Source organism: Spermophilus citellus (assembly GCF_964194105.1).
Source record: "Spermophilus citellus genome assembly, chromosome: 6".
NCBI classification, from domain to species: Eukaryota; Metazoa; Chordata; class Mammalia; order Rodentia; family Sciuridae; genus Spermophilus; species Spermophilus citellus.
In genome coordinates this window covers 9,138,152-9,156,449 of record NC_138187.1, presented here as the reverse complement: position 1 = coordinate 9,156,449, position 18,298 = coordinate 9,138,152, and the positions used below count along the sequence as shown (strand labels likewise).

Here is an 18,298-nt window from a genome sequence, read left to right as displayed (position 1 = left end):
CCCTGTCTTTGCTCAGTTAGTTGACAATCCCTACAAAAGCAAAGGAGCATCTGTTTTCACATGTCTCTTCATCTGCTCAGCCCAGTCCCTACTATTTCCCAGAATGCTCTCTGCCAAATGCTTTTAATTTCACTGTGGCAGGCTGGCTGCCTCTATGGTATTTTATATCAACCTCCATTTCAAGGTAATGAATTGAAATGTTTTTAACTAAGCAGGGCACTTAGTTACAGTGAATATTCTAATGTTTAAAAAGCACCTGTCAGGGGTTGGGGCTGTGGCTCAGCGGTAGAGTGCTTGCCTAGCATGTGTGAGGCCCTGGGTTCGATCCTCAGCCCCACATAAAAATAAATAAACAAATAAATAAATAAATAAATAGAGATATTATGTCCAGCTACAACTAAAACATTTCTCAGCACCACATATAAATAAATGAATACATTAAAGCTCCATCAACACCTAAAAAAATTTTTAAAAAGCACCTGTCAACAAAATCACTCCATGTTTTTATGCATACAGTCATACAGTTATTTACCAGATGAATAAATAAATAAAATGCAGCCTATCCATGCAATGGAATACTATTTGAGAACAAAAAGGAATAAAGTACTGATACGTGCAATTACATGCATGAACCTTGAAAATGTTATGCTAAAGAAAACAGACCCCCCATGGGCTGGGGATGTGGCTCAGCGGTAGCACGCTCGCCTGGCATGAGTGCGGCCCGGGTTCGATCCTCAGCACCACATACCAACAAAGATGTTGTGTCCGCCGAGAACTAAAAAATAAATATTAAAAATTCTCTCTCTCTCTCTCTCTCTCTCTCTCTCCCCTCTCACTCTCTCTTTAAAAAAAAAAAAAAGACTGTTCTCAACTGTGCTAAACACATACACAGTTCAGAAGGGAATTATGTTAAAACATGAAGAGCCACTGGCCAAAGAAGATAGGTCAGGTTTTTCTTGCCTTCACACTTTCTTGAACTTTCTAAAACAAGCATTTTAAAAAGTATTCATGCCACAAGAACCAGAAATACTGCTACCCGGAGGTATAAAGAATGAACAAATATGGATTAAAGGTTGTACTGAGTAAAAAATCATGCACCTATTTAAAATGCATGCAGAAATGGAAAATAACATTATAAAAGCTTGAGCTACAATGTTAAGTGAAAAAAAGCAGACCTACAAATAGGTATAAAAAGTGTTTTTAACCCACAACTTTTAAAATACTGCAATAAAAGACTGACATCCAAGTTGATTTTTTTAATGTACAACTATAATGCACCAATAAAAATATGTAGGGGAAAAAAAGGTAATTGTTTTAGGTAGACAAAATGAGGGAGAGGAATTTCACTAGTAATAGTGACAAAGGCAAAATAAATCATTTTTAACAAGAAAAATACAAGCCCTAAATGAAGAAGGGCATAAAATTTTATTAAAGGATATAAAGATCAAAAATAAATAGAAACTACCAGATGTGGTGGCACAACCTGTCATCCCAGTAACTCAGGAGGCTGAGGCAGAAGGATAGCAAGCTTGAGCCCAGCCTCAGAAACTTTGGGAGACCCTGTCTCAAAATTAAAAATAAAAAGGGCTAGGGATGTAGCTCAATGATAAAACACCCCTGGGTTCAATCCCAGTACTGGAGGGAAAAATAAAAAATAGAAACATCATTTTCCTGAAGAAAAAAAAACTTATTTTAAGAAATGTCAATTCTTCTCAAATTAATGTATAAATTTAATACAATCCCAATCAATTGCAATAAGGACTTGGCACCGAGTCTTTTGGGGGACAGAGATAAAACAAAGTGATGGAACAGCACTGAGAGCCACCCCCAGTAACAAGAAAAAGTGGAGACATTAAAATAACAGGAGCACTTCCATTCAGATGGCAAGAATGGGCTATTCAACCAGTGCTGATGCCAGGGGCTGAAAGAAAATAAGGAGGAACCTCTATGTCAAAGCACAGATGGAACTCAGTTCCAGAGGGATCGAGATCAAACAAAAATGTTAAGTGTATAAAAAGTAAATGTGTAACAATAAGAAAGAAAATTATTCTTCCTGCCCTGAGGAACTTGAGGACAGGATACTCTGGAACCCAAAACACTAACCAGTTCATAGAATTCATCACATAAAATTTTAAAACACAATGAAAGATATTGTAAAAGCAATGAAACAATAAACAACACACGAGAGAAAACATTTACAGCACACACAACTGTAAAGGGTTAACAGTCACACCCCATCAAGAGGGTCTACAAATGGGTTTTTAAAAGATAAGCAACTCAAAACTGAAATACTATGAAGGTAAACAACGTAACAAGAGGAAAAGCATTGACCAATAAGCCTAAGAAGACACCAACCTCCTGGTAGCCAAGAAAGCAGAGCAACACTGAAACACCACCAATCGTGGTACACGCAAGTATGGGGAAATGCGAATTGTTGATAAAAATAGCAATTGCTACATTTTTCTGCAAAGAAATCTGGCAGTACAATTTTTGAAATGCCCATACCCTTTGACCTAGCAATCCCACTTTAGGAATCTACCCTATAAAAATAAAAGCACTACCAATTAGAAAATGAGCAAGACATGAACAGACGGTTCACCAAAGAGGATATACAGATGGCCAATAAGAACAAGAAAAGATATTCAGCATCACTAGCGAAATGCAGGTTACAACCGCAGTGAGCTATGCCAATATCAACCCTGGCAAGGATGTGGAGGAACCAGATCACCCACAGCATGAACTGCTGGTGGGAACTAACTAGGCAAATAGCATACAGCCAGGCAGAGGTACTCTTGGGTACTTACTCCAAGAGTATATTCTGCAAACATATGCACACATACCTGCACGTTCCTAGCCGCATTATTTGTAATAGCCAAACTTCAAAAACAACCCACATGTCCTTCAAGGGACTAATGATTAATCAAACTATGGTGCAGCCACACTTTCGCACACTACGATTGGTTTTACGTCCTTAGTCCTAAGTTGTGTTTTAGTGTTGCTCTGCTTTCTTGGCTAATAGGAAGTTGAATATCTTTTTATGAAATAGCCATGGAATCGTCTTCAGCAATAGAAGGGAGCACACTATTAATAAATGCAACAACCTAGATGAATCCCAAGGGAACTATGCAGAGTCGGGTGGGGGCCAATCCAAGAAAACTGCATACTATTGGACTCCATTTATATACTATTCTTGAAATCACATAGAAATGGAGAACAGGTGCGTGATTGCCAGGAATTGAGAACAGAGATGGAAAAAGGAAGGATGCAGGTGTTTTATAAAAGAACAACAGGAGGCTCCTGCGGTGAGGAAATCATGCTGTGTCCCCACTGGTGGGAGAAACCAGAACTACACGGAAGATGAAATTGCACAGGACTACTCTCTCTCTCTCTCTCTCTCTCTCTCTCTCTCTCTCTCTCTCTCTCACACACACACACACACACACACACACACACACACATGTTTCTAGTTTTTTTGTGGCTCTGGGGATTGAACTGTGTAGCTGGGATTATCACTGCACCCAACAAAACCATAGAAATGTGAGAAACTGTCCTTGGATTTTTGCAAGATGTTACCTTCAGAAGAAACTGGCTAAAGGGCAAATAGAGTTACTCTTTCATTACTTCCTAAAACTGTATGTGGATCTACCATAAGCTCCAAGTTAAAATTTGAACTAAAAAACCTCATACAAAAGCACTATAGTAGGCTGACACATATGTATTCACAAACAGGTTTGTTGCAGCACTGTTTACAATGGCAAGAACAAAAACAAAAGGAGACATAACCCAAACATCCATTAACAAGGAAATAGTAAAAAAAAAAAAAAAAAAAGTATGGCATTCCCAATATTCAAAATGTTATGCAGGCATTTAAAAAAATGAGACAGGGCTGGGTTGAAGCTCAGTAGCAGAGCACTTGCCCAGTATTCACAGGCCCTGGGTACAATCCCCAGCACCACAAAAAAAAAAATTAAGAAATAAAATAAAAACAATGAGATTCCACATTTCATTGACCCTAAGAAGCCTCTCCAGCCCACACGCATTTTAAAGTCTCTGAAATCAGGTGTGCCTCATTATTGATTAAATTATACAATTAAAATCGGCATTGATTTTTCTTTCTTAGCTACACATAAAGATGCCACAATGGTTAAGTTGCTCTATTATGTTATCTACTGATCTAGAACAATGCCTGTAATATATAGCCAAGTTAATTAAAAATGAAGAAGCAGGTTACAAAAAAGCAAGTCGTATAAATGGTGTGATTCTCATTTGAAGGAGGAGGAGAAGCCGGCTTGGGTGAGAAATTCCTCTCTGTTTATGCACCATTTGCCATAATTTGGGTGCAATGGCACACAGAGCAAGGGTGCTTCGGGCTACAGGCCAGGCACCACACCCCCTCTGCCTGGTAGCCCTGGTGCACAGTGGCCTCCCACACCCTTGCTGGGCCGGGGCCACCAGGACCAGACAAGCCCCTGGGCTCTCAATCAGGCTTCCATGCTTTGATCCAGGGTATCCCACCTCTGCACTAAGAAAATCATAGCTCAGAGATAAAGAGCCAAAGGAACTGTGAGAAAATTGCACCCACCTAGGAGAAAGTCAAACTGGACTTGTGCCTTATTCCATGGGTCATACGAACATAAACTCCAGATGGATTAAAAGTTTAACTGTAAATAATAGAAATCTTACCAAGAAAAATAAAACAAAAAAAGGCCACATGCACAAACTCACACTGGAGAGGATCTTAACAATACTGACAACTCAGAAGCCTCAGGAGGCAGGCAGGTAGGTGTTCGGTGAGTAAAGAAACAACCTGTTCACGTGACGTACAACCACAAGATGGGACCCTCGTTAGAATACGTTGTACTCCATGTATGTGTAACATGTCAAGTTACACTCTATTGTCACATATGTCTAAAAAGAAGAAAAATTTTTAAAAATGGAAAATTTAAAAGTCTACCACATGAAGATTTCCCAGTTGGGAATACAACGGATCCCTGACCTATGTTTACTAAGACGGATGCTTGGAAAACAATGTCTGTCATGCAAAGAACAGATTGCCATAATACACAGAAGACAAAGGATGAATAATAAGAAAATGAGTAAATAACATGAAGTTTTGCGCAAAAGAACAAATCCAGGCAACAAACACGTATTTTAGAAAGATACTGATATTTATTAGCAATCGAGGGAATATAAATTGAAGTGGCAGTGAGCCACCACTTTTCACCTTCCAGGCTGACAAAATATCAGAACGCTGAAGAGTATCACAGAAAGAAAGAACCAGGAGTCTCAAGCACTGCTGCCAGAAACACTTAGAAAGCTAGAAGCCCTTCCCCCGGACCCAGCGACCCAGCTCCGGACATCTACACAGAAGAAATCAAGTCCTCCGTGCACAAGGCAAGGTGCTAGGGTGGCTACTGCTTCATTGTCCAGAGTAGTGACAACTGAGACAGGTCAGTGTTCTTTCACAGGCAGCACTCCTCCTGGGACATCTTTATTCTGCAATAGACTGCAGCCTTTAAAACAGGATTGTTAGAACTATTACTTGGAAGTGTTTCAGCAGGAGAAGGCTAGGAAAAAAAAATAAAGGTACAGAATATTACACGTGATCCCATTTCTGCTCTGCGTGTGTGTGTGTGTGTGTGTGTGTGTGTGTGTTTATTTGTAAATGATTATATGAGAATGAAAAAGAAGGAAGGAAGGAAGGAAGGAAGGAAGGAAGGAAGGAAGGAAGGAAGGAAGGAAGGAAATAGGGCTGGAGTGTAGCTCATGGCAGAGTATTTACCTAGCATGTGCAAGGCCCTAGATTTGATCCCCAGGACCACACACACAAACACACACACACACACACACACACACAAAGTAGATAATTCCTGGGTCATTAACTTAAGTTACCCAAAGGGATGAAAAACATGTAGAAGAGATAAAATCGGGGCCCTTCCCCTCATAAAACAGTTGACAACACAGCAGCAGTGCAGACTCATAAGGAGCCATTTTCAAGTCACCACAGATGCAAAGGCTGAGCAGAGCCGAGAGGCCATCCTCACTGTCCACTCAGACCCCAGACCCCACAGCCTGCCTGCCCACCCGGCATCCTGAGCAGAAGCTGTGCTTCTGAAACACAGAAAGGACTGCCAGGATCTTTACTTCTTTCCTTTCTGCCCCACACCATAGGTACACAGGGAACACAGAGGAACCTGTTTGTGTTAATCATCTTAATGTGTCAGAAAGAAACTGAACCAGCTCACCAATCTTTGATGATGGCATTATTTTGACAAGAACACAGTAGACAGTGCCTTGAAATTCTACCTTAAGCCAACCTCTGGCTCAGGGTGGCACATAGAAAGGACATATATTGTGAAAATGGTACAGAAATAGCCAAAGTTAAAAAAAAAAAAAAAAAAAAAAAAAAAAAAAAAACCTTAGCAGGTCGAGATATCGGGGAAATACACACTACACACCCAACAATGCCTTCACCACTTCTCTACCCAGGAAGAGCCCAGAATCCCCACCCTGCCCATTTAACCACTAACCAGCCCACAGTCAGCTCAATACTATCTAATTATCATCACAGGCCATATGATTGTCACCACAGTTTCCATGTCCATCTCCTGGACTCCACTTGGAGTTCCTTGACAACAGCAACCATCTCATCCAGTTCGTCTTCCATATGCAACAGAGCACCTTCAACATAAGTATCTGTTGAATGGATGAATTCATGACCAATCATTCTGGCCCTTAATTTCAGTAAATACTCAAAAACACAGATATGGGCTGGGGGTACAGCTCAGGGTAGAGTGTTGGCCTAGCGTGCACAAGGCCCTATTCAATCCCCAGCACCACACACACACACACACACACACACACAAACACACACACACGAATGTATGTATGCCTAGTCGTATTTTTAAAAATCATATTAAGTTTGTCAAGTTCTTGCTGGGTGTGCAAGTTTGCAGCTAATCCTCACCATAACCCTCGCAAGTGCATACCATAACTCATCCCTTGATTTTCTGTGGTGCAACCAAGGCTTAGAGGAGATAAAGCAGCCCAGATCCCCACATCTGGTCATCAGTGGCTTGTGACCACAATGGGCAGGGTATGTCTGACACCAAAGCACACAATGATGCAATGGTGACGACAGCGGTGCTTACATGCTGTTTACTGGGGCGTGCGCTGCTCTTTCTTAGCAACCAGCAATACATACAAGATAAATCTTGATTTAAAATTGATATGGAGATGCTCAGATTTGCTAAAAACCCTAGAATCCCACATTTGCTCAAAAAAAAAAAAAATTCCGAAAAGTAATCAATTCATTTGATCAATACAGTAAAATAAAAAAAAAAAAAATAGGGCTGGGAATATAGCTCCAGGGTAGAGCACTTGCCTAACAAGTGTGAATATCTACTAGGGAGTCTCTAAGTGGAAATAAAGGAAATAAAGGTAGATGTCAAATCCAATTAAGGGTAGATGTCAAATCCAATTAAACCCGGAGTTTTGCCAGGATAACACCCAGTCAAAACCTCAAACTAAAAAGAGGCTAGCAAGAAACACATGATACAATGAAGATCAAAGTCATCTGATGAACCCACAGAGACACTGAAAAGAGGAAAAATGCCCCTGAAAAGGCTGTTTGGTTTCATAAGTGTCCGGGGAACACATGTGACAATTTTCAAATGTGTTAAGAATAACATTAGAGAACAGCAAAGGGCAGCTGGTTTTGTTTTTTAGCTTACTGAAATGCCCAAAACTGTTTCTAATTCCCTAATAGATAAAAATCAAACACACACTCATACACACACACACACACACACACACACACTCACACACCCTCTCCCTGGCACGCTCTCAAAGAAGAAATTGTCCTCTGGTTTCTCCTGCCCTCCTCACCTGAAAGACGGACAAATATTTACAATTTTCAAACATTCTGAGATAAATACCTAAAGTCAACTCAGCAGCACTCATAATGGCAGAGACTCAGCGTATAGTAAATATCTATAGAGTCTGAAGATTCTTCACATGTCATCAAAATGACAATCAATTTTTTAGCCAACAATTGCTAAAAACTTACTGGCTGGCAGGCATCATTCTGGGGCCTGCACATAAGCTAACTCTCAATTCCATGATACGAAAATTAATGGCACTATCCCCGTTTTATAGATAAGGAAACCAGAACTCAAGAAAGTCAGAAACCTGCCCAAAATCACACCATGACTGGGAACTAGCAACACCCAGATTCAAAATCCGAGGCTTGAACCCCACACCCGTTTTACTACCCTTCTGTTTCATCACTATTTATAATTCTGCAGGGAAATGTCTAGATTATGTTCTGTAAATCCACATGGAAGAAGATGCCTCTGTGGAAGAGTCACATATCTAGCCTTTGAGGTAACTTCCAGGACCTGCTGAGTTCTTGGGCCATTATTTCTACAGGGCAAACTAATCAAAAGCTATTTTAAATCCTCACCACAGGCCAGTCTGGCAGAAAATGGGATAATTTTAATGAGCCATGAGAATGAGCCTTTGTTCTCAGGGGAAAACAGAGCTAAAAAGCAACACCAACAGAAAGTGACGACAAGCACTCATGACAGAGCCCAGAGACAGCCACCGCTTCCTCCTGGGGAGGTTTCTGGGGACACAATCTGAAAGGAAAACAACTCCTGGCTGTCATTTCCCCTAAATGTTGTTTTAGGCTTCGTGTGAGGATGGCTGCATCTTGCTGTATCAATCTCACAAGATCCAACAAACCTCTCCTCCCCCTCCCCCCCAACACACACTTTGGATTTCTGGCATTAGAGCCTCAAAACTCCAACAAGCACCCTGGCCCTGCTGACATGTTCTTCCCTACCACGTCTTCACCAACACCTGGACCACTCTGTCACATTGGAAAATGTGCACTTTTTTTTTTTTTTTTTTTTTTTTTTTAGTACTAGGAATTGAATCCAGAGGCACTTAACCACTGAGCCACATCTCCAGCCATATATGTATTAGAAACAAAGTCTCACTGAGTTGCTTAGGGCCTTGCTAAGTTCCTGAGGGTGGCTTTGAACTCAAGATCCTCCTGCCTCAGCCTCCCAAGCCACTGGGATTTCAGGCGTGTACCACTTTGCCCAGCTGCACTATAATTTAATTATTTGTCTTAAACTTGACTCCTTTTTTACTTAAATATATCCGTTTTTAAAAAGAAAAAACTATATTGCTAAAAAATATTTCTAAAAAACTATATGCTATATAAAATATATATATGTGCACTATGTAAAAACTATATGCTACTATAACCAGCATCACATGACATAAACAGAATAGGCCTTAAAGTCAAGGAAATTGAAGTATTAAATTCTGACTCTCTGCATAGACAGAAAAAAAGCTGAGACTAAAATCTGCACACGCTGTCTAAAAGCGGGGGAGAGAGGTGTAAGAGACATGTATTTTAAACTATTTTGAACAAACTGACATTTTTGTAGGTCAAAAATGATCAAATATTTGCAATTTCATTTAGTTCAACTTAATATCAAACCGAGTCTTTCCCCTTGATATCACTGAGCCTGATAAAGAATTGAAAGAAATACCATGACATTTAACGTCTAAAATGATGTCACATACTTGCTGTGACATAAATCTCTCACTTTGGGAAAGTGTGTGCCATAAAACAACAGGGGACCTGGCTTTAAAGAATGAGGGCCACACTGGGAACCAGAAGTCTGGGCTCCAATCTTCATTCCACTCCCGACAAGCCCCACGTCAACACTGGGAGACATGATAAATAAGACTGCATGAGTGACCAGTCCCCTAGCTTCTATGCCTGTAAGTAGGAAGTCTGTCCCCCTCCTGCCCACCTACTCCCCAGAGTGGCTGCAAGGATAAAGTGAGACAGGTGACCTGATGAGAGCATGTTCGCACCACAGAGCACTGTCACTACAAAGTCACCACCACAACAGCTGGCCAAGTGAACAGCGGCTGGGCTTTGGTCACCTTGTATTCATTCTACCTTTACAAAAGCACCCATATTTTATTTTTGTTTTGTTTTGTTTTGTTTTTCAGTACTAGAAAATTAACACTGGCTGCTTTATCACTGAGTAATGCCCTTTTTTCCACTTGAAGACAGGTCTAAGTTGCTGAGGCCAGCCTTGAACTTGCGATCCTCCTGCTTCAGCTTCCTGAGTAGCCATGATCTAGGTATGCACCACTGAGCCCAGCCCATATTTGGTTCTGAAGGTTCACTTTTTCCTCCCTGGCTACAGACTTGGTGGGATAGTGAACCTAAGTAGACATCTTTTCACTAACAGAAGCCAACAGGGTCCCAGAAAGCTCCTTCAGCCAAATCCTGCTGCTGCTGCTGCTGCTGCTGCTGCTGCTGCTGCTGCTGCTGCTGCTGTTGTTGTTGCAGGCCCAGGGGAAGCCAAGTGACCTGAGACTGGCCAGTCAGATGCTTCCTCCCTGGAATGTCAATTAAGCAGAACAGAGAGTAAGAGAAGAGCTAGTGCTTCCTCCAGCAACAGGGCCACTCCTGCAAGGAAACAATTTCTGAAGCTCTTACTTCTGACTTAGGAGCCTTCCAAAGCAGCTTGACTCCTTCCTATTCCTAAACCTTGCCAGCCATGGATTTTCCAATATTCTGTTACTTGTTACCAAAGAGTCCTGGCAGATACACCAGTGTACCATTGTCTTAGTTCATTTTCTGTTGCTATAACAAAATATCTGAGACAGGATAATTTATAAAGGAAAGGGGTTTATTCTGGCCCATGGTTCTGGAGGGTGGGAAGTTCAAAAGCACAGTGCTGGCAAGGGCCTCATTTTTCTCAACTAAAGGAAGAGCAATCAGGCACATACAAGAGAGAAAGGCAGACTGAACTCCCTTCCTAGCTAACTCATTCCCAAGAGAAAGGCATTAATCATTCATGAGGGGCTCTGTCCCCATCACCCAGACACCTCCCACTGGGCCCCACCCTGCTTACATTGAAGAATTAAGCTTCCAACACATAAATTCAAACCATATCAACTATCCTTTCAAAGATTCCTACTGATGGTCATCCCAACCGACTAACTCTAGCTGCAATCAAAGCAAACATTTCTGAAACCTATCTAGAATTCTTCTATAATTTTTTTTTAGTTATAGTTGGACACAGTACCCTTATGTTATTTATTTATTTATTTTTATGTGGTGCTGAGGATCGAACCCACGGCCTTGCATGTGCGAGGCGAGGGTTCTACGGCTCAGCCACAATCCCAGCCCCCAGAATGACAGTCAATTTCAAATGGTATTCAAAGATAGCACTTGGCCTATTAAGACAAATCTCTCACAAAATCTCTCTATTGTTTCCAAGAAGATGCTGATTTTTAGATTCCTGGAGAAGGCTGATACAGAAGAGATGCCCCGTTTTCCAAATGGGACCAAGAAAAGGGCCCCAAGTTACATAGAAAGAAATCTTCCAACTTCAGTTGCTCCTCTGAGAGCAGACGCAAACTTCTACAAAGCTCACAAACTTATAACTGCCCCTCCATTCTATCTGCAATCTACCTCTCCGTCGACAGGCAGTGAATGATGGCAAGTATCGTAAGCTGGGTGACAGGTGGGCCCAAGCAGACTGCACTCCCAAAGCATCCTGATTCGGGAAGAAACCAACATCCCCCCATATCTAGCCCAGTTGCCCAATCTCTCCATTGTCACAATTAGCAAGGTGTACCTCGTCTTCAGACCAGGAGGGTGTGCAGTCCAACCACAGGGAGAAGGGACATGATTCCCAACCAGGGCGTGTGCACCCACATACCCTCAAGGCAGCCTGCGGAGCATCAATAGCCCACTGGACATGGCCCTTAGCGTGCCATCTGTAGTCACTGCCTTATTAGACTGTCTTCCCAGTGATTGGAAAGCCACCAGAGGGGAAAGCCCCACTGTCCAGCACAGAGCCTGACACCAAACAAACATCCAGAAACTAACTATTGAACAAATGACGATCCAATAAATATTTACTGAGCACTGACTATGTACAGATGCTGTGGACTAAGAGTGGGCAAAACAGACTTAATTCCGGCTTGTCATCCAGCTGGGCACACAGGGGCCATCAGTTCATCATCCGAATGTATGATCTGAAACAGTCTTATTTAAGATGACAGACAGCACAGAGCAGGGGCCAGCAAAGCATGGCGCAACAGCCAATCCAGTTCTTCACCGGGAACGTCTGCCAATCCATGGCACAGAACAGGGGAAGTACTAGGTAGGAGTGGAGTGGAGGAGAGGTCCCTGACAGAACAGTAAGAAGCTTTAACAGTGGCTAGAACAGACAGCAGGGAAAGCACATGAGATTTCAAGGCCACCTTAAAGGTGTGGAGGGTCTTTCTAAGAGCAAAGAGAGGAGTGTGTGAATGAGGGTGAGGAGGTGAGGATGCATCAGGAAGTGAGATGAGAGAATATGTGCTCTCCCTCTCCAGAATGCTCCCAGTGCAGGGGAGGCAGGACAAGAACAAGAACACATGGGGAGCCAGTTGGAAAGCCAGAGCCATCCTGTGACCGATGCTGGTGACTGGGTCAGGGGGACAGCAGAGGGCCACAGAGAATCACCCCAGATTGGAGCTGCATTCTGGAGCTGCACTTGTGTGGGGTGGACATGTCCACCTTTTCACCCCACAGCCCAGCTACTTCAAAATGGCCACTTTCTCTCTGGAGGTGAAATTGCCTTTCAGACTGGGACAGTGGCACAGCCTCTCCCGTGATGTCAGTGCCGCCCTTTGGCCAGACACACTTCAGAGATAAGACCAGGACTTAATAATTGGGAAGAAACTCTGCAAGGGGGGAAATCTATTTTGGAAACCCAGCCTCAAAACCAACAGAATCACTAAATGTGAAAGAACAGAAAGAACAGTACAGTGGTCCCTCAGTGACCAGAGGAGACTGAGTCTAGAACCCCCGGAGCTACCAAAACCCAAGGATGTTCAAGTCCCTCCCAGCATAGGATTTTCACAGAACCTATGTACATCCTCTACGTACATTTTCACAAAACCTATGTACTTTAAATTATCTCTAGATTAACTTACACTACCTAATACAAGGGAAATGCTAGGAAAACAGTGGTAATACTATATTGCCAAATAAATGTCTGTGTTCAGTACAGATACGATTTCTCCTTCCTTCCTTCCTTCCTTCCTTCCTTCCTTCCTTCCTTCCTTCCTTCCTTCCTTCCTTCCTCCCTTCTCTCCTTCATTTCTTCCTTCCTTCATTTCTTCCTTCCTCCCCCCTCCCTCCCTTCTTTCCTTCCTTCTTATCTCTTTATTTCCCTAGTGCTAGGAATAGGAGCCAAAGCCTTGCACATACTAAACAAGCACTTTGCCACTAAGGTATACTACTGGCACTTTTAAAATACTTTTAATGCACAGTTAGTTGAAATCACAGCAGTGAAACCCACAGATACAGAGGGCCAACTGTATACTACAGATTCCAAGAGACCAGGGTCCAACTCCTAAGTCTAACACCTCCAAGATGTCTAACCTAGGTGCTCCCATTTTGCCAAAGTCTGTTTTCTCATCAATTAATAAAGCATAACACCACTGTTCCTCCTGAGGTTGTCCTAAAGACTAAGCATCAAAATTAAAGAAGGAAAAGCAAAAAAAACAATAAGTTATTAATATTAAGCAGTGTGCTTTTAGAGATAAACAAGAGTGACAGTGAAAGTAATTAACTTTTTAAATTCTAAAAAAAATAGAATTCTATAAAAAATAACATTTTATATAATAGAAGTTATAGTAGTGAATTCTATTATTATTATATAGGAACACATTAATCTAACATTCAGAGCATGATTGCTTCTCTCAGGATGTGGATGACACAATTATGAAGAAAAATGATGAAGAAGTCATGGATACATCCACACTCACACCAAGCACATCCACACATATGCTTACACACACAGACCAACATGGCCCGGGAATTGTGAGCCCTGAATAACCTCTGTATTCCAAGGCCTGGAACAATGACTGGACTGAAAGCTTTTGGTGTCACCTGGGGAGCTCACTGAAAATGCAAATTCCCAAGCTACTATAAAAAATAACATTTTACATAATAGAAGTTATAGTAGTCCTCCCCAAACACACACACACACACACACACACACACACACACACACACACCCTAATTCAGGAGATCTAGAGTGGGATGTGAAATCTGCCTCCTAAGTAAATTCTAATGCAGGTAGACCTTGGATCCCAAAATAAGAAACCCTGTTCTACCAAGACCAGTACCCACAGTGGGCCTTCAGGAAGAACCGAATCAATACATCAGTCTAATAACCTGGTGCTTAACATATAATGAGCCTCCTAACATAGGGTAGACCCAAAATGTCTGCACAAAATGCTGATAATTAAAAAAAAAAAAAAAATTGGGGAAGCAGCCCTTTTGCCCTTGAAGCTCACAAGCCTTGATAGACATTTAAACACCTGACTATGGGACAATGTAATATACTCATCAGGATACCAAATCTTTCCTGAGCAACTTCTAGATGCTTCTGGGCACTGGATATATATCAGTAAACAAGAGCTAAGCATCTCTGTAAAGATCTGTTCCTACAGGGACAGGAGTTAAGAGGCAAAATTTCAAAGCATACTGTGGTTTCTTGGACAGTGAGTGTTGTGGAGAAAAAACAAAGAAGGGAAGGAGGGGGAGTGTCATTTTCAATCTGTGCCAGTTTCAAAGAATCCCCATTGCTCTGTAATGTGGCCCTCCATGCTGGGTTCATGGCTATTAAGCTCCCCAGAAGAACAAGGGGACGTGAGGACAAAACGACTGACTCTGCTGGTGGGCTGGGGTAAGAGGGTGGGGGACAGGGGCAGTTTGCAGGCCCTGAATGAGATGAATGCTGAGCTGGAATGTTCCTCAGCCTCCCCCAGGGCTGCAGAGCATGGATGAGCTCTGACTGACATCACAAAACATTTCCAACAGGGACTGGACGCCTGTGTGTCTCTTACCTCTGCCAAAACGTATTATGTCCGGCCAACGCTATAAGCCTATGCAATTATGTCAGCCTTTCCTGGGTTGTAATGTCAACAGCAAGTTTTGGGACACATTTTCCATAAAAAGACCACATGATCAAAATTAAAAACATTAAAAATACCAGAAAACAAAGATTTTCAATATTCATATCCCCAACAATAGCTCTATTCATATTTTGCTATGTTTTTTCCCCAGAGCCGTTGTTTAACATAACTAGGGCCACTATGCACCCATATAATTAGGTGTCTTGCTCTTTTTATTGTTATGACACATGTGTATTTACTAAATATATAATTTTTAAGTTGGAACATATGCATTGTTCTGCTTTAAAAAATCTACATGAACATCATTTTTAATGGCTACATAACATACCAGCCTACTACTGTACCACTCTTGATTCACCATTTCCCAGTTATTATGTATTTAGGTTCCTGAATTTTCATAATTACAAGTCATCCTGAAAATAACTTTACACAGAAAGATATTTCAAGTAGTTCCTCAAAACAGATTCCTAGAGCTAGGCATGGTGGCACATGCCTGTAATCCCAGCTACTTGTAAGGCTAAGTAGGAGGATTGCAAATTTTAGGCCAGCCTCAGCAAATTAGTGAGATCCTGTCTCAAAATTAAAATCAAAGCCAAGCCTGGTGGTGCATGCATGTAATCCCAGTGACTCAGAAGGCTGAGGCAGGAGGATTATAAATTCAATGCTAGTCTCAGCAACTTAGTGAGGCCCTAAGCCACTTAGTAAGACCTTGTCTCAAAATAAAAAATAAAAAGGGCTGGGATGTGGCTCAGTGGTTAAGCATCCTGGGTTCAATCCCTGGTATCAATTTAAAAGAAAAAAAATTAAAATCAAAAGAGCTGGAGATACATAGGTCAGCAGTTGAACACTTGCCTAGCATGTATATGGTGCCAGGTCCTGGGTTCATCTCTAGTAGCTCAAAAAAAAAAAAAAAAATAGAAGAAGAAAGTAAAAAATCCCTAGAAGGAGAATTATGGGAAAGTGAAATGTTTTAGACAACTGCAAAAGCTGGCCATCTCTTGCTACCTTTTCTTGACTGTAAGTGGTTTCAGAAGAGACATATTTACCTGCTGTCGGAATCGGAGGCGATCTCCTTTCTCCCTCCAAAGCGGATCTGGCACTGCAAGGAAAAAGAAACTGCTGAGATCAGCTGTGGGCACAGGATGCTCCAAATATCACAAAACAGCCCACACAGAACTTCAAGGTCAGGAGCAGGACACGGGGCCATAAATTCCCAATGCCGCATCTGGAGGTCCCCATGCCCTGGTGACAGCACAGAGTTAAGAAGGTAAACATCTCTGCCACTTAAAGGAAGCCTCAGCACCCACTTGGGGAAGCCAACCTCGTGGGAAAACACACTGACAGGAAACAGAGCACACGGCTCTCTGCAGACCTCAGGGATGCTGCCCCGGCTGCCTGCTGCCCACCACCCACACCAGGAGCTCTCAACAGGCGGCGAGTAAGACTCCCACAGACCTGAGGGACGGCTCCTCTTTGACAGAGCCCCAGTTGTTATGACCGACTGTAAAATGATGACTGCGTGGATCAAGCTTTGAACAAGTCATTGGGTTGTACTGAATGACAGTCTTTCCAGGGAGAGTACAAACAAAACCAAATTAGCTTTTTTTTTATTATTGTAGTAAAATAAAGATAACAACAAACTTACCATTTTAAGTATAAAATTCAATTCACAATGTTGTACATGACCATCACCACTATCCACTACTCTCTTTTAAAGGTGCAGAATCTCTGCTGTAGATAACAGACTTGAAAGATTCCTAAACTTCTGATCAAAAAAATATATAATTTGCCAGATGCAGTGGTGCATGCCTGAAATCCCACATCCTCAGGAGGCTGAGGCAGAGGTATCTTAAGTGTGAGGACAACCTGGGCAACTTAGCAAGACATGGCAACTCGCTGCTCAGCCACCCTGTGGAGAAAAGTGAACCAGATCCCAGGGAGAAGAAGGATGCTGCGAGAGGGCAGATGAGCTGCCCCTGCACAAACAGCTACAAAGAGAGGAAGCTGGCATTCGACCCCAGCCACATCTGAGCCCAAGGCCATGTCCTTTCACCAATGCCCTTCTCAAAGGGACATCACTGAAGAACGAAGTCCTCCTGAGGGTTTGGAAACTGAAGACACAAGACCTCCTCCATCCCTAATTGGACCACCTTCCCTGTTCTACCATTTCCCGAGGGAAACTCTTCAGCATTCCCACACACAAAGTAGTCTTTTACACAAAAGGCAAGAAGTGACTTCTACGTTCATTACCTGACACCCTTGCTCAGCCCAAACGCCAAGCATGTGCGTTCTTCTTACCTGTTTTACTGCATCCAGCAGTCTCTCCAGCAGAAACTGTCTTTTGTCATTGTTCTGTGATCCTAAAATGCAATGAGGTTTAATTAGTTCTGTTTGATATTAGCCTTCTAATGAACCCTCTGACATTACAGTGTGTGGCTGTCCCCAACTAGGATCAGTCCTTTGCTGATATTTAACAAAATCAATAGCAAGACAAGGTATCAGGAATCTACATTATTACAATGAAGTTGGGCCATTTGCCTGTTTCTGCATCACAAGAAAACAGTTAGCCTAATTAAAATCAAAAGGGCTGGAGATACATGTTCCCCAAATTTGAGGAACATGTCCACAATGGTCTAGCTAAGGGTTTCAACCTTGCACTACAGACACTGTAGAAGGTTTATCTGCATCGCTGGCCTCTACCCACTAGATACCATCAGCACACACATAGCCCTGGGCTGTGACAATAAAAATGTCTCCAAATATTGCCATTATCTTCTGGGAAGAAAAACTGACTGCAGTTGACAACCCATATTCTAACATCAAAGATGAGTTTCCTAGGTTGGGAGATCCTGCTTGCTGGCTGATCTCACCATGACCTCCAGCATCCTTTCCCCACATCACCTGCAGCAACCCACACTAAAACCCTAATAATTCCTCTTCTCAGCAGCAAGGCTGACCTTAAGAAGTCTGGCCAATGAGAAGTAATAAGAGGAGTACAGGAAAAGTTACACCTTTTTATACAGAGAATAGATATGCAGGGCATCATGCCTTCCTCCACTCACATGCCTTGCCTTAGTTGTAAACAAGCGGGGTGGAGCCATAGCAGTATCTTGCCATTACGAAGCCAAGTGCCTCAGGGAAAGGTCAAAAGAATTACAAAGGCACTAAACTGGATATTATTGCTAAACCAATACCAGAAATGATGTAACTCTCAGCAAATAAAAACCCTCATTTGTTTGAGCCACTACACATTGGGCTGTTACTTGCAGCCAAAAAC

At 42.2% G+C, this 18,298-nt stretch overlaps 1 protein-coding gene across 2 annotated transcripts in view; it reads right to left on the bottom strand.

Moving 5' to 3' along the window:
* Positions 1–18,298, bottom strand: part of SNX29 (sorting nexin 29) — a 388,450-nt gene that overhangs the window by 353,600 nt on the left and 16,552 nt on the right. For both annotated transcript variants that reach the window (XR_014022540.1, XM_081298376.1), the window contains exons 2-3: positions 17,320–17,381; positions 16,068–16,120 (exon numbers count right to left, since the gene is read on the bottom strand). Coding sequence is in view for 1 of the 2 variants with exons in the window: in XM_081298376.1 (XP_081154502.1) it covers positions 16,068–16,120; positions 17,320–17,381 (115 nt within the window). In the remaining variant the exon portion in view is untranslated. The remainder of the gene's footprint in view (positions 1–16,067; positions 16,121–17,319; positions 17,382–18,298) is intronic.